Source organism: Octodon degus, unplaced genomic scaffold, assembly GCF_000260255.1.
Source record: "Octodon degus isolate 3935 unplaced genomic scaffold, OctDeg1.0 scaffold00065, whole genome shotgun sequence".
NCBI lineage: Eukaryota > Metazoa > Chordata > Mammalia > Rodentia > Octodontidae > Octodon > Octodon degus.
In genome coordinates this window covers 11,819,733-11,835,312 of record NW_004524641.1, presented here as the reverse complement: position 1 = coordinate 11,835,312, position 15,580 = coordinate 11,819,733, and the positions used below count along the sequence as shown (strand labels likewise).

Below are 15,580 nucleotides of genomic sequence, written 5' to 3'. Positions count from 1 at the left end.
TAGTGGGAAGCAGCTGTGTTAAGGAGGCTCTCATTATCATCACTGCTGTCATCAAATAGTAATAACTGGCAATTAAGTGCCTAATTTCTTGTAGCACCTCATAAGTTAAAATAAAGGGCTTTGCTCCCCACGTGGCTGGTTGGATGGAAGGCAGTAGGATAAAGAGGTCGGAAGGTCAAAGACAGAGAGAGACAGGCTTGGAGGTAAGGCAGAAGTCTTTTGCCAAACCACTCCACCCTAGTTCCCGATTTTCATCCCTCTGTCCAAGTTTTGGACGATCTTTTCCCTCCAGGTTTTTGCTCCTTGACCTCTGTGCCCTCTTTTTTCTTCTGCTGTCCGCCCTTGGTGCAAGGCTGGTTCTGGGGCGCAGCCGGGGTCCCCACCCCGCTGCCTGGGCGCTCGGGAAGCGGAGGAGAGCGCTTAAACTCCGGTGGGGCAGAAGCCAGCATTCTGAGCATGTGCGGACGAACTTGGGGGCTGGGGCGGAATTCCGGAGCGCATCCCAGGTCCCCGACGCCGGAGCCCGACAGGCTCGGTAGCGCCGCGCGGAGCGAGGCCGCCCCTGCCCCAGGATCGCGGCGGCGCCCTGCCCTCCGGCGCCCGGAGCTGGCCGCGTGTGCCGGGCTGCCTGACGCGGGCTCGAGCCAATCAGGGCGAGCGGCCCGGGCTGCCATGTGACGGGCGAGGCGGCCCCTTTCTCAGCGCGGCCAGAGGGAGGAGAGAACCGGGCTTCGCCGCGAGACTTGGAGAGCAGCGGCCGCGGAGGAAGCGGCAGCGGCCGGCGCGAGCGGCGGCACAGGCTCCGGGGCAGCCCGGCGCGCATCCCCGGTCGGCGCCCTGCGCGGAGCATAGCTCGGCGGGCCTCGGGAGCCACAGGGCAGCAGTGTCCAAAGCAAGATGGCAGGGATCTTAGCCTGGTTCTGGAACGAGAGGTTTTGGCTTCCGCACAATGTCACCTGGGCGGACCTGAAGAACACGGAGGAAGCCACCTTCCCGCAGGCTGAGGACCTCTACCTCGCCTTCCCCCTGGCCTTCTGCATCTTCATGGTGCGGCTCATCTTCGAGAGGTAAGAAGGGCCGGAGCACCGTCTCCCCTCCCCCTGCGCGCACACGCACACGCGCGCACACACACCCCACTCCCGCGCACACGCACACTCGCGTGCTCCGTGGCGCACGCCCCCGCGACCCCCGCGCTCGCTCACAACTCCCAACCTTTGTTCGGGGGAGGGGCTGATGTCCGGTCTGCTTCGAGCGCCCGGAGCGCCCCGAGCGCGGGGACGCCCCGCGCTGGCCTCCTCTGTCGGCTCTGCGCTCCTCGAACAAAGGTGAGCGCGGCCGCGGGACGCTGGCACCCGGCGGGCTCAGCCCCTCTCCATCGGCGCCCGGGCTGGGCTTCCCTGCCGGGCTGGCCGCCACCCACTTGACCGCGGGACCGTTCGGGACCGGCCGGAGGAAGGAGCGGCCGCGCACGCTTCTGCTCTCTACTGCTTGGCGTCTTGATTGTTGGGACGGTGCTGCAGAGGAATTCACCAGGGACTTTGGTGCTTGTGGTCGCTTTTTGGTTTCCATCTGTCACTGAGCATCAGGCCCACAATCTTGGGAAATAGTTGACTGTAGCACTCCACGTCACTAGCGTGGTTTGTTTAACAGAGGTTAAGGATGGGTGCACATCCTGCAGAATGATCGTACAAAGTCGGTAGTTGGGCCCTGAAAATAATCATAAACTTATTTTGGGTGCCAGAACATACTTAAAACGATTTAGAGAATTGTCCTGTAATTTTTGGTTTATTTCCTCAGTTTCGTTACTATTGCCATTGTATCACGAACACACTTGTATCACTGTTATTGAACCAACATTAGTTTAAACTAGATTTTGACTCTGGGTGCCTCAGTATTGAAACAAAACTGACATAGCATTACACACTTCTTTTTCTTAACTGAAAACATCACCTTCCCCTTTTTTCTCCCTCTTCCACATTCATCAGGAAAGGCAGAAATTCTTCCATCGCAGATTCACACCCCTGGGCTTTGGAGGTGTAGCTCAGTAGTAGAGCGGCTGCTTAGTGTTTGGGAAGCTCTGTGTTCGATTCCCAGCACTCTAAAACAAAACTCAGAAAGAAACACTTACCCTTCACCTCTCTTCTTGCCCCCAACTCACCTTGGTTTTGTTTCTTAAGCTTTTGCACCATTACCTTGTTGCTGCTTCCTATTACTATTGGAGATGGCAGATTATATCTTTTGTATGATTTGTTACTGGAAATGGCAACAAAGCTCACAGGAACAAAACTGTACTGTTTAAGGAAGATGTATTTTTCGGTGGATAGTATTGTTGCTGAAGAAAGTCAGTTGAACTACTGAAATTGACAGGCACAAAGGAACAGACTAAAAGACCCACTTAAATGATTGAGGTCCAATACAGATGTCATTGAGCCTATCCACTGCTCATGAAGTGAAAAAGTGGGTGTGTTGGCAGGCTTAGAGTTGCTCTAGAACAAATGTTTACTTACAGAAAATAGGAAGTCTTGTCTCATCTTGCAGTCTTTCCAAAGACAAACATGTGCCCTCTTAGGAACAGCAGGTTGCGCTGCGTGGACATGTAGCACAGGTCACGTGTTGAATGCTAGCTGATAAGTGTTGCCCCATACATTCTGGCCAGATCCACTTTCAGGAAGCTCATGCATTCGAAGGCAGGCTGCAGTCTTTATCTTTTGAAGGACTGCTGTAGAATTCCAAAAGCCCGGGAGCTGGAAAACTATGCAGAGTGCTGCATTTGCCTGGCATTCCTTCCATACTGGTGCTGGGCTGTTCTCTGGGTTAGGAAACAAATGGTAAGAACTGAGATAGCTTTATAATCTCTCTCTGCCTTAACAAAACAAAGCAAAGCAAAACAAATACTGATGTAGTAATCGAAGATTGGAGGTTCAGTTTTCTTCCTTTGCATGATCCTATGGCTTGACTTGCTGTTCTCAACTGTTAGGCATAGCAGGTGCCTCACGTGGATAGATACAGACTTGGTTTCTTTCAGGCTGTTGATCCAAGTAGAAGGCATTTAATGGCTTGTATGGAAAATGGTAGTTAATGATTAATGTTTGGAATAATAATCCAATGAGGCACATACACCATAGGGTGCTCCTGCTTTTGGAAGAGTGTCTACTTTGTGTCTTCGTGTATTAGCAATTCAGACTCTTGAGTCTCTGAAAATCTCGGTATAGTTGTGCCCAGTTAGAAATTCTGCATGATTCTCTTCTCAAACCTAAATGACACAGGTGAGGATCCAGGCTGTGGCCTAATCTCAGTTCCTCAAGGGTCAAGTCAGTGTAGCTACATCAGCCAATATTGTTATTAGAAATCCCACTTAAAGCACTTTGAATATGATCACAAATCATTTTCTTTTGCTGTGTTCTCTAACAGTCAACATTATTTAAACATGCCTATTGCGATCCCTCTGTAAAATGAAAAGCTTTTGTAATAGGAATAATTCCTTCAAAATTTTGTTTGATGCTTCTTGTCATTTATTTCAAAGCTGAAACATACTAAGAAATAGTGTGATCATCCAAGATCTTCGTTTTCCATGAAGTGAGGCCAGTGATACCTTTGTTGAGGTGTAAGTTGTAGATTTGGATGCCTTCTCCTTAGTCTTGTATGTTTTTCTCTCTACAGAAAAACACTAATGAGTTGAGTAGTTGGGCTTTGCCAGGGGAATAGCCCTGCCTTTTCCTTTTGACTCCTGCTGTTGGGGCATTGCCAGCAGAGGCACTAGAGGCCAGAACATGCCACTTAGAGCAGCATATGGGCAGTGGGGTGGGAGCCCAGCGTGGCTGGTTAAAAATGGAGCAGCCTAAGGTCACTAACTCTTGTGGCTGGCTGTGAATAGCCCGGATCTTAGAGATTTTTATTTCCGTTTATTCATCTGTATTTGTATTAGTACATGTTTGCAGTGCGAGTGATTACATTCATCCTGAGGAGCTGATACTGGTACATAACACACCTTAATCCTTGGTGGTTTTTAGCATAGCCTTTGCACTACATTTGCCTCTGGGTAGGGACTGCTATAGATACCACTTGATTGATAGTAAGAGATCTGTTGTTTTAAGAAAAACTAGATAGTTGCTCTTAGAATGAAAGTTGAAGTGCATGTCATTATATGAAATTGTTGACTTGATGACAGTACTAAATTTATGATTTAATAATGCAACATTATCATCCAATTAATTTTTTGATTTAGTGCATGTTTAGGCTGAGGAAATCATTCTTAGGAATTGTGCAATAAATGCTTTCTCCAATTTCACTTTTACAAAAAGATGTTTGACTGTGGTATTCATATATGTGGAATTTTGTTGAGTCTCTGTTTGGGAAGAGAAATTCTTTTATGTTATTGTTATCAAAGGTAACTTTTAATGTACTTCCTTTTTTGTGGACTTTGAAGAGAGTGATGCAAAAAGTATTGATTGGGAATCAGAACACTCAAATTCTGGTCAAAACCAACCTCATGCTAGGCAGCCTCCTAATTTATCTCTGCTTATTTTCTCATTTATATGGTGAATCAAATGGCCATCATAATCTAAGGTGGTTTTCCCTCCTGTGTCCCCGATCCCTGTAGGTCCTGGGTATTTGAAGGTTACAAATTACTATCTCATGAGACTTTGAAACACATTAAATATCACATTTGGGCTGGCAGAAATAAACTCTCAGGATAAGGAGGTTTTTAAAAAAAATTTCCATAGACACATACTAGCCAGTGGTTTTGTTTTGAGAATTTTAATTAATTTTTTTTTTTTTTTTTGTGGAACCGGGGATTGAACTCAGGCCCTTGCGCTTGCCCAGGGAAGTGCTTATTTCACTGAACCATCTCCCCAGCCCCTGTTTTGAGTATTTTAAAATGAGTTTTGAGTCAAAAGAATCATTTGGGCTGTTATCCTAGGTGCTCCAAAAAGTTACAGTATCTCAGAATAATTGACTATAAAGATTATTGAAAGAAAGCAGTTGCTTCCTTTCCTCCGACCTCTTTTTGGTGGAACCCAAAGTAGGCCTGACACCTGCCTGGGCAGGTAGTGAATAGTTCATTTCTGACAGGGTGACTCTGAAGCTACCAAGCTGTGTGAGGAGTGTCATACTTCAAGGGCTTGACACGAGCCCATCCTGGGGCATTCAACTCCAGAATGATCTGCTGTCCCCCATCCTTGAAGAACAGCATTGCCTTGTGTTAGAGGAAATGTCTGGCCAGTGAGCTTTTTAGGGTTTACTGCTTGCCTTTGAGGGGAAGGGGAAGGGAGACAGGGAAGTAGGAAGAGAGAAGGGGAGATGAATGGGGTGAGGGGGGATTATCAGGTAAAGTTCGTTTCTGAAGGATGTTCCTATAATACAATAAAGAGACCATTGTTCTCAGATATATTTCAAAAGTGTTTGGTACAATTTGCAAACAGACATGACTTTCTCATGCAGTTAGCCCTGTATACTAATCTTTATACATGCTCTTAGTTAGATTTTTAAGTGATGGTAAGATTTAGATTGAAACAGTGGATACCTGCTCTTATAGAGATTGGTTTAAGAGACAAAGAGTTTGGCCTACAGAGGAATAGGTTGCCTCCTACAGATTCTGGCTGGGCTAAAAAAATGGATTAAAAAATAGATGTCTTGTTGGAAAACAACCTAAAATGAAAGTGGTGGTAGGAAAAAGAAAAAGAAAAGAAAGAAAGAAAGAAAAAGAAAGAAAGAAAGAAAAAGTGGTGGTAGTCTTTGCAGAACTTTAGCACAACTTTTTTTAAAAGTTTTTTTTTTTTAAATTTATGTATTTGGTACAGGGTCTTGCTATGCAGCTTGGCATGCAGTACCAGAGATCGAACTTGGGCCCTTTGCGCTTGCCAGGCAGGTTAGACCACTGAGCTACCTCCCCAGTCCTGGCACAACTTTTTCATGTAGCAAAATAAAAGTTTTGCATCTGCAGGGTGCAATAGTGTAGATATTTGTAGTAGGTTGCTTTGTGGGTAAAAGGGCGTAACTACTTTTAATGAACATCAGTGCCTTAATGTGGTGGAAGAGGTCAGCATGACAACTTAATGACATTATTTCATGGCGTCTCACAGTAGAAAATTAACATTCTGAGTTTACTTAGGACTTCTCCTTGAGGACATCTGATCCCTGTGGCAAGGTTAGTTAGTTTTCTCTTAGACTACCAGTCATAAGGCCTTTCAGAAGTGGTTGTTCTGTGAAGGGAAGGGTGGGTGACAGTGGAAGAGACAGGAGTTTCAGGTCGTTTTCTACCATCAACACACCAGTCTCATGGCAATGTTAGACTGGTCCTCAACTATTTTACTCACTTGATTAAACCTTGATAGCCAGTGCTAGAATCTAAACACACTGAACTTTGAGAATTTATTTATTTATTTTTGAACTTTGAGAATTTAAATGCTTATTAAATACACTTCAGTTTCTTTTTGAATTACTAAAGAAATCCAGATTTTCTAACACTATTGATTATTAATTTCATATAAAGACACAGCTCTCAAAATTTCATTTATTTTTTTTTGTCTTAGCTTCTTTTGACCATTTTAGTCAGGATACTGGGGTTCCACATTTTATTTACTAGTAATAGTTGTGTCACTTACTGTTTTTAGAAATTGTTCTTCTTTCATTTTTTTTTCTTTGTGTGTGTGTGTGTGTGTGTGTGTGTGTGTGTAGCCAGCTCAGCCCACCAGGGGGCGGGGCTGGCTGGCATGTGGTGCTGGGGGATTGAACCGCCGTCCCTGTGCTTTGCTAAGCTTGTTCTAAATAGGTGCTTTAGACCACTGAGCCATCTCACCAGCCCCTTCTTTCATTTTTTTTTTTAAAGACTTAAGAAAGATTGCCTTGTATACTAGAGCCATCATTCTGTATTAGAGATGTCCTGGGAAATTTCATTAATTTTCCAAAATTTTTTTCTTTGATGTCTTTCTCCCTACTATTCAAACTGATTTTTGTTAGCTACTTTCGGTCACTCTTTTCTGACACCATAATCTTTATTATCTGCTTTAAATACTTATATCATCGTAGATTCAATGCAGTATGGTGATTCTCACATGTATTTTGGGGGTTTCTTTTTTTTTTAAAATGTATTTAATACAGGGTCTACAGGGTCTCACTATACAGATCGGACTTGTAGTAATCCTCTTGTTTCCAGCCTCCCAAATGCTGGGATTACAGGTGTGTGCCACCACGCTCACTCTCAGTTATTGTCTCATTGCACCCCCGAGGTCAGGGCTGGCACCTGCACAGCACACCAGGGATCAAACCCCAGTCCCTGTGTCTGCCTAAGCAGGCACTTTAATCTGCTGAGCTGTGTGGCTGGCCCTTTCTTGTTATAAGGTCATATATGCTTCACCAATCACTGCGACCTGGTGTTCATTATTTATTTTGTTTTATGTTTAACTACTACAAAAATTAACATTTTAAGAGAGCAACTTTCTAAAATTTGGAAACAATGTGAATTAATATTTATTCTTTAATAAGTTTATTACTTTATTTGGTTTATTCATTTTATCCTTTCTCGTGTCCTATGAGATAGATACTAATTTTTACCCAGTTTTAAGGTGAAATTGAGAATTGAGAACTTAAAAAAAAAGTGTATAATGTTATACAGCTCACAGTGCAGACACATTGAACTATGTTTCTTGATCTAATAATTTTGGAAATCTCTGAGTTCAAAGCAAATGTCATGAATATATACAGTGTTTATATGCAGCCTTTTCCACTTAATGATATAGTCCAAATATTGCCCATGTAATTAAACTAACTCAAAGATATTTTCACTGCCTGCAGTATTCTGCACCAGGGATGGCAGACCTCTTAGCAGCTTTCAGCGATGCCAGCAGGCTGCTGTGCCAGGCCCGCCACAGGCTCACCCAGCACCACTGTTCTACACTGTGCGTATACCATATTTCACATCTCAGTTCCCATAATTTTGTTGGACATTTGGGCTGTTTATGCATATAACTAACTCTTATTTATTTCTTTTCTTTTTCTTTTTTTTTGTGGAACTGGGGATTGAACTCAGGTCCTTGAGCTTGCCAGGCAAGCGCTTATTCTACTGAGCAAATCTGTTTTGTTAAGAAACATATGGTGTTTGATCTTGATAGTCAACTTGATTGAGTTAAACACTTAGGGAATTAGTAAAGCATGCTCTGGCTGTGTCTGTGAGGGTCTTTCCAGAGAAGACTGGCAGGTGGCACAGCCAACCAATGGGAGAGCCTCAGGCCGAATGTGGCAGCACCGCCCAGTAGGATGGGAGCCCAGACGGACCAAAAATGGAAGGCAGGCGGCAGTTAGCGCAGCTCTTTCCCGCCCTCCGCTTCTCTGCTGCTGCTGAGGTGGGCAGCTGTCCTGCCATGTTTTCTGCCTCACCATAGGCCTGAAGCAGTGGAGCCCCATGGACTGAAACCTTTGAAACCGTGAACCAGGTCAGCCTTTCTTCCTTAAGCTGCTTATGTTTATGTAGGTATTTTGTTACAGTGATTAAAAAAAAAATGATGAACAATACTTTCTAGAGGTGGTATGTCTGAGCCACAAGGGCTAAGTATTCTAATGTTCGGGATAGATACCAAGTAATTCTCTAGCAAGCCTGTACTCCTTTGCAAATTCTGATCAGAATGCAGGTTATCCCTGAGTAAAGTTTTCTTTGTGAGTTGAAAAAAAAATGTTATCTTTGTAATATGATTCTGTGTTTATACCACTTATGATTGACCTTACTTAAATACTTATTAATCACTAGTATTTCACTTTCTTTGAATAAATTTATATTTTTTTATTTGGATGAAGTGAGGATTTGTCTTTTAAAGATTAATTTTATCAAAAAATTTTTATGATCAAATAATAATAACAATAGTTATAACACTATATCATTATCTTCAAAATAGAGTTTAAGATATAAATCAGAAAGTCTTATAAAAAAGAGAATAAATCTTTTTTTTTTTAAGGAAAATGAAGGCCTTCTCGTTTATCTCTTTCCTGCTTTACTTTGTAATTGTAGAATGGTTGTGTTTTTGTCTGTTTCTCTATTTGTATGTTTATACTCTTTTATTTCTTTCTGTGTCCTGCCTTCTCCACAAGCTAGTCAATCTCTTGTCCTTTTTATTTTTTAGTTTTAAATTTATTTTAAAAAGGTTATTCCTATTGTTATGAAGGGAGAGATACATTCAAGAGGATGAAGAAAATGCCATGCAGACTTTTATTACACAAAATGCAATAGAATCTGGCTCTGTGTATACCTATAATTCTAGTACTCTGGAAGGCTGAGGCAGGAGGCTCAAGTTTTATACAAGCCTGGGCAAATTAGCAACTCACTTGGGACCCTGTCTCGAAAATAAAACATATGGACCTGGGAGAAAACTCAGGCCCTGAATTCAATCGCCGATACTGCAAAAAAAAAAAAAAAGGAAAAAGAAAATAAAAGATAGAAAAAGAGGGAGGCAGGACTGGGGATGCAGCAACCTGTGAAGGCACTGAGTTCGAGGAGAGGGAGGCAGGGAGGAACAGGGAGCCTCACGAGGGCTGTTCTGAGGCAGGGGTTGTAGCCCAGCAGGAGAGCCCCTGCCTGGCATGAATAGTGGCCTAAGTCTCATCACCAGCACTGCAGGGAATGAAGACTTTTATGAATTGAAATTCAGTGTTGGAACCTAATCCTATTTATGTTGTTTTCCCAAACTAAGAAAATACAAATCAGAACCACAGTGAGCTGCCTCTTGATGCCCATTAGGGCGGTTGCTCACCGAGCGAACCAGCCAACCAACCAAGTGGCAAAGGAGAAGTGTCAGCGAGGATGAAGACAAATTGGATTCCTCTCGCCCTGTGGGTGGCCAGATGGAAGGGGCTAGCTGCTGTGGAAAGCAGCGCGGGGGACCCTCCAACAATTAAAAGTAAAATTGCCGTAGAATATGGTATGGCAGTTCCTCCTCGGATTATATGCTTTAAAAAACTGAGACCAGGGCCTCAAAATGACATTTGTACACCAGAATTTTTAGCACTGTTGTTTATAATAGCCAAGGTTCACTGACAACAAAAAGTTAGTGTACTAGAAAAAGCTATCTTCTCTTGCTAGGCTTGGCATTTTTTCTGATTGAAACACACACCCTTGTCCTCTTAATCTCAGCTTCCTCAAGCACGATTTTTTTTTTTTTTAATATATTTTAGTACACGGTCTACAGGGTCTCACTACACAGATCGAACACATAGTGATCCTCCTGTTTTCAACCTCTCAAGTGCAAGGATTACGGGCGCACACTACCATACCCAGTCTCACTCACATTCTCAGTGTGCCCTGGGGTGGGTACAGCACGGCACTCTGGGGATCAAACCCTGGTTCCTGTGCCTGCCTAAGCAGGAGCTTTAGTGCACTGAGCTATCTGGTTGGCTCTCCTCAAGCATGATTTTTTAAAATGCTTAATTTCCCTCAGATCTAGGAGAGGGGAAGGACAGAAGATTTAGGATTCAGAGAGCGCACAGACATCCTGGGTCTCTTTTCAAAAGCACTTGAACCAAACAACTTCAGGCAAGTCCAGTTCAGTAATTGTAAAGGGAGTATACAGAAAAAGAGAACCAAGGGTCTTTAAGAGTGCATCGTAGTTTTCAGAGGATTCCCTAGGATTACAGTGAGTACACAATCCACTTAAAGCAAAGCAGCATAATAGGATCAAATTCTCCCCAGCCAAGTGACCTATGCCACATATAGGTCCTATGGAAGCTTTGATAGGTTAAAAGTCAGGTAAGACTTTTCTACCTCTCTTTCAGTTTAACTTTACACACATTTTGTAAGCAGATAACAAGCATTTGAATATTGAAGATACATTTTCTCAAAAGCTGTGTATCATAAAGGCAGTCAAATTGGAAGCATAGGCCAGTAGTTTTTGAAGTTTATCTGAATATTTAGTCATTGTACAAAACTCATAATTCATCTGTGAAAATCTTTTGGGCATTTATTTGTTTTTTATTTTTTATTTTTTGAAAAAATTTTCATTTCCCTTATAACTGGCCTTTGCAATGAACTTCTCTTGGCACGTGGCTGTCTCCTAGTCCTGTTTTTGCCTGTATGTCCTCATAATTGCCCCTGGGTTTTTCTTTGCTGTCCTTTTTGTTTTTTGGCAGAGGTGGGTCTGAAAATACACAAATGGCTTTTAATTGTAGGAGGGATGCATTCATATACTAGGTAATCCTTTTCACTGAGTGACCGAGGACTAACTTTTGTTTGTGATTTGGCTTTGTCTACGTAAATGTCACATTTTATTTTTGAGATCTTTAAGGTTACTAAGCTGTTGTTGCTGTCCTAAAGCTTTGAGTTGAGATTGTACTTTCTTTCTTTCTTCATCCCTTCTTGCCAGCCCCTCTATCTCTTTCTCTTTTCCCTCTTTTCCAAGTGTCATGGAGCAGACCCCTTAAAATCACTGGAAAGAGAACAAAGAGTTTAGAGTTGAGGAGGAGCTACAGAAAACAATCTAAAATCCTGTCCAGGGACATAGTTGGGCCAGTATCAGAGTAAAAGCTGCCAGCTAGTCTGAGTGGTTCTGTAGATCTTGTAATAGATCACCTTTTCAAAGCAGAATGAAGTGACTTGGCCATTTAAGCAGAGGGCAGTTTGGATATGATAGCTAAAGCAAAGGAAAAATGAGAAACAAGCGATCTGTCATTCAGGCATTATGGAAATTAGGAGAATATAAGGGCTTTGTTTTTCAGAGAATGTGTTGCTATCTTTGAGTGTTTGGGTAGGCTTGATGGTGCCAGTGCATTTAAATTACATTCATGTTTTGTGTGTTCATTGTAATTAATTAGAAATCTATATTCCTGACTAGAATTAAAGGAAATGTGGGTAGTTATATCAGGAAGATTATAGAACTTGGGTTTAAATCCAGATATTGCCCCTTACTGGCTTCCTGAAATGTGGTGCCTTCACTTGGGAAACAGGTACTACGCCTGCATTGTTACTGGAGGACTCCATGGAAAACTACTTAAAAGGGATGCAGTAAGAACTGGTTCTTAAAAGTACATGTGGTGGTGTAGGACAAAACTGATACCATGGTATGGTATTTAGAACCTACTTGAGATTGTTCTGTGATGTGATTTTGTGTGTGTGTGTGTGTGTGTGTGTGTGTGTGTGTGTAGAGGCACAGCTGGCCATGGGTGCAGCTTGTGGAGGCCATGGGGCCTGTATGTGTATTTGATCCTGGAACTAGAGGATTTACTTGTTCCATAGAAGAGTAAATATTTAGAGTGTCAGATGGCCTTGAAACTCTGTGATCGCTTCAGCACTACGCCTGTTTAGGGAGGGAATGTGTTGAAGTGTTTTTTTTCTCTGTTCTTAATGATGTGTATTTTACACCAGGAACTCATTTCTGTTTGTTTTCAGGGAACTATTTCTAATAGTGAGGGTTTTCTTTGGATGGGGGGCCAGGGACTGAGCCCTTGTTAGGCCAGTGTTCTATTATTGAGCTATGTCTTCAGGCCTTTTCAAAATTTGATGTTGAGACAGGATTTCATTGAGTTGCCTGGGCTGACCTCAAATTTGTGATCCACTGTACTTGGCAACAGTGAATTTTGAAACAAGTACAAGGCAGCTGTGTGCCACTTTGGGTCTAGTATCCCTGGATTCTGCACCACTGGTGGGCAGAGAGCTGCTGGGAGAATAGCTTTGCACTGGAAGAGTTTCATAAGAAAATTACCTTTTAGTAGTTGGGAGCCTTATGCAGATATCCCAAGCTATCTTCCAACTCCAGTCTCCCCCTCAGGTTCCTTTTTTATTGTGTGTAGTCTTAATGGAAAATGGATTGGCGATTCAAGCACTGGCAATGGCAAACATCAAATGTGGCATTTCTATTGATTTAAGGCCTGGGCTGTAATATGGCCCTGGCACCTATTAGCTACAGGTTTAGGAGCAAATTAACCTCTCCAAGCATAGCTCCATTTGAAACTCAGTTGTGCTGAGGATTAAATAAGATAATGCATGCATTGAGTAGAGGGCAGTTGGGTAAGCCTATTGGAATAGAGATTCTAGTTCTTCCAATTTATTTAGATCAGCACACATCTATATACCATTACTTTTGGAGTGTTTGGTAGAACTTTGATTTGTAGAAATGAGCTGTTGCTGGCCTTAGTTGTATGTGATGATGTGTATGACATGCCCCATTACTGTGTAATAGACCTTTTTTTTACTGGTTAGGGTTTTTGATGGAGTCATTTGAGTTTCACTCTCACTATTTTCTTCTTCCTCTGAGTAAGTTTTTTTTTTTTTTTTTTTCCCTTCATCTATGTATTTGGTGCAGGGTCTCACTATGCAACTTGGGCTTGTAGTGGTCCTCCTGTTTTCAGCCTCCCCAGTGCTGGGATTATAGGCATATGTCATCATGCCCAGACTCGGTCCCCCGGCTCAGCACGCCCCAGAAATGGGGCTGGTCCAGCATGCCGGACCAGGGATCAAACCCTGGTCCCTGTACTTGCCAAAGCAGGCTCTTAGTCCACTGACCTATCTTGCTGGCCCCTAAGCTGAGTAAGATTCTGATTCCTCAGAGGTAGCTGACAGAAAACAATTCTCCTACCTCACTGAAGAATTGGACCTTGTCTACCTCCTAGTTGTGTGCTACATTGTGCTGAGACCATACATTAATGTTTAGATAGCGCCAAACTATTTTTTTCTAGTAAAAGCCTCCTAGAAATAGTAAACTCTTGAGACCGACATTAATTGATTTCTTTCAGAATTTTAAAACAACTGGAGGGGCCAGGGAGATGGCTCAGTGGAATAAGCGCTTCCCTGGCAAGCGCAAGGGACTGAGTTTGATCCCTGGTTCTGGAAACAAACAAACAAACAAAAAAAAACAACTGGATTATCTCAATTTGATCTTTGAGAAGAAAGAAATTCCATTTCTTTCTTCTAGTGGCACTGAGATGGATTGTTTACAAAGATGGAAACATGCAAAATTGGCTGAAAATAATATAATATTTTTTTTTTCCTTAAGAGAAACAAACCTACACGTCCAAGTTTGAGTTTACATTGGTAGCAGTGTGGTTAACCTCACCTGACCAAATGAGTTCAAAAGGATTTGTATCTGTTTTCACCTACAGGCATTTCCCCAGCTCTACATAACTTAAATATAATTTGTAAATACCTGGCCACTGTTATGGTTTGTGTCTAGTTGTCCCCCCAAAGACTCATGCAGTCATGGGGTGGGGGCTTCTAAAGTTTGTGATTAACTCATGATCCACTGGGATTATGTGTGATCCAAGGCTGGAATTTATGGGTCTTAGTACTGCTGGGATTATGGGTATGAGTACTTCCCCTAGCCTGGGGCAGAGAGCCTGAATGTAATATAAGAACAGAGAGATAGACTTTCTGTAGCCATTGCTCCTTGTTGTTATTGTTGCTGCTGTTCGGCCGCCATGAAGTACTGCTCTCTGCCCTGTGCCCCTCTGCCTTGGAGCCAGCTGAATATGGACTGAAACCTCCATCCAGTAACTGTGAGCTAAATAAACCTTTCCTTCCTTCATTTTGGGTGTCAGGTATTTGTCCCAGCAACAAGAGAAGAGTAACTAAGACAGCCATGTAATTTAAAAAATCTTTTACCTTAGAGATATCAATAAAGAGCATTTTAGGGTCATTAAATGTGACATTTGTGATGGACTGTTATTTAAATGAGAAAGAAAAGCAAAGGTGAAATCACAGAGCTCTAAACTGGAAGGACAAATTACCAGAATAATGGCCTTTCAATTCAGTCATAGTTTAGTAGAATCCTAGGCTTTTTACATAGAAAATTAAAGTGTGTCTACTCCAAATATAGGGTCTATCATGCACCAGGCAGCTGTAGGAATGGAGAGTGGGCCTGGGACCTCTTGCAGGGTGCATGCGGTAAGGGGGTGTGCTATTTGTAGAAGATTCGAACAACAGAATAACTGACTCAGAGTTGGTCTGATTTTTATGAGCATTCTGTGAAACCAGTTATAAACATAGCAGTGATAGAAGTGATAAAATCCTCCCCCACTAAAGGACACTGCTCCTGAACCTCACCACCCCTGGCACCCCTGGCACCCCTGGCATACACTGTGTAGGCATGGGTGAGCTGAAGGCCCCACTTTTTGAGAAATACTGGCAGCAGCTAAACAGAAGAAAATGTTCCACCTCCGTCTTACATTCCTATCCAGAGGTCGAGGCCTGGAGCTATGAAGTTGCTTCCTGTATCTTTCTCAGGGCCTGGCAGAGACTGGCTGCTGTGGAAGCACAGGCAGTGCCACCTGTGGGGGCAGTCATCAGCCCAGGGAGAACTGGAACAGTTGTCACCCAGCCTGACTGCTCACCCTGTCTGATTGCTCAGCCTACTAAACACGGGCTAGTCACCAGCCAAAAGCATTTCCACAACAAAACAGCCTCTTCCTAAGGAGACTTAGGGTGATGGGGGGAAGAGCCTCCTTGGTGGCTGAGGTGTGTGGCCTGCCACATTGTCCAGGTGCCACATTTCGCTTTTTCTTGCTTGCTTGCTTGCTTGCTTCCTTCCTTCCTTCCTTCCTTCCTTCCTTCCTTCCTTCCTTCCTTCCTTCCTTCCTTCCTTCCTCCCTCTCTCCTTCCTTCCTCCCT

General features: G+C 43.1%; 1 protein-coding gene across 3 annotated transcripts in view; it reads left to right on the top strand.

Moving 5' to 3' along the window:
* The first annotated feature begins 703 nt into the window (after nt 1–703).
* Nucleotides 704–15,580, top strand: part of Cers6 (ceramide synthase 6) — a 317,328-nt gene continuing 302,451 nt past the window's right edge. The window contains exons 1-2 of one of the 3 annotated variants that reach the window (XM_023719164.1): nt 985–1,067; nt 7,795–7,898. In XM_023719164.1, the coding sequence (XP_023574932.1) occupies nt 7,810–7,898 (89 nt within the window). In that variant the 5' untranslated portion in view covers nt 985–1,067; nt 7,795–7,809. Of the gene's footprint in view, nt 1,068–7,794; nt 7,899–15,580 lie in introns of all 3 variants that reach the window. The other 2 variants (XM_004634784.1, XM_004634783.2) reach the window with 2 other exon arrangements.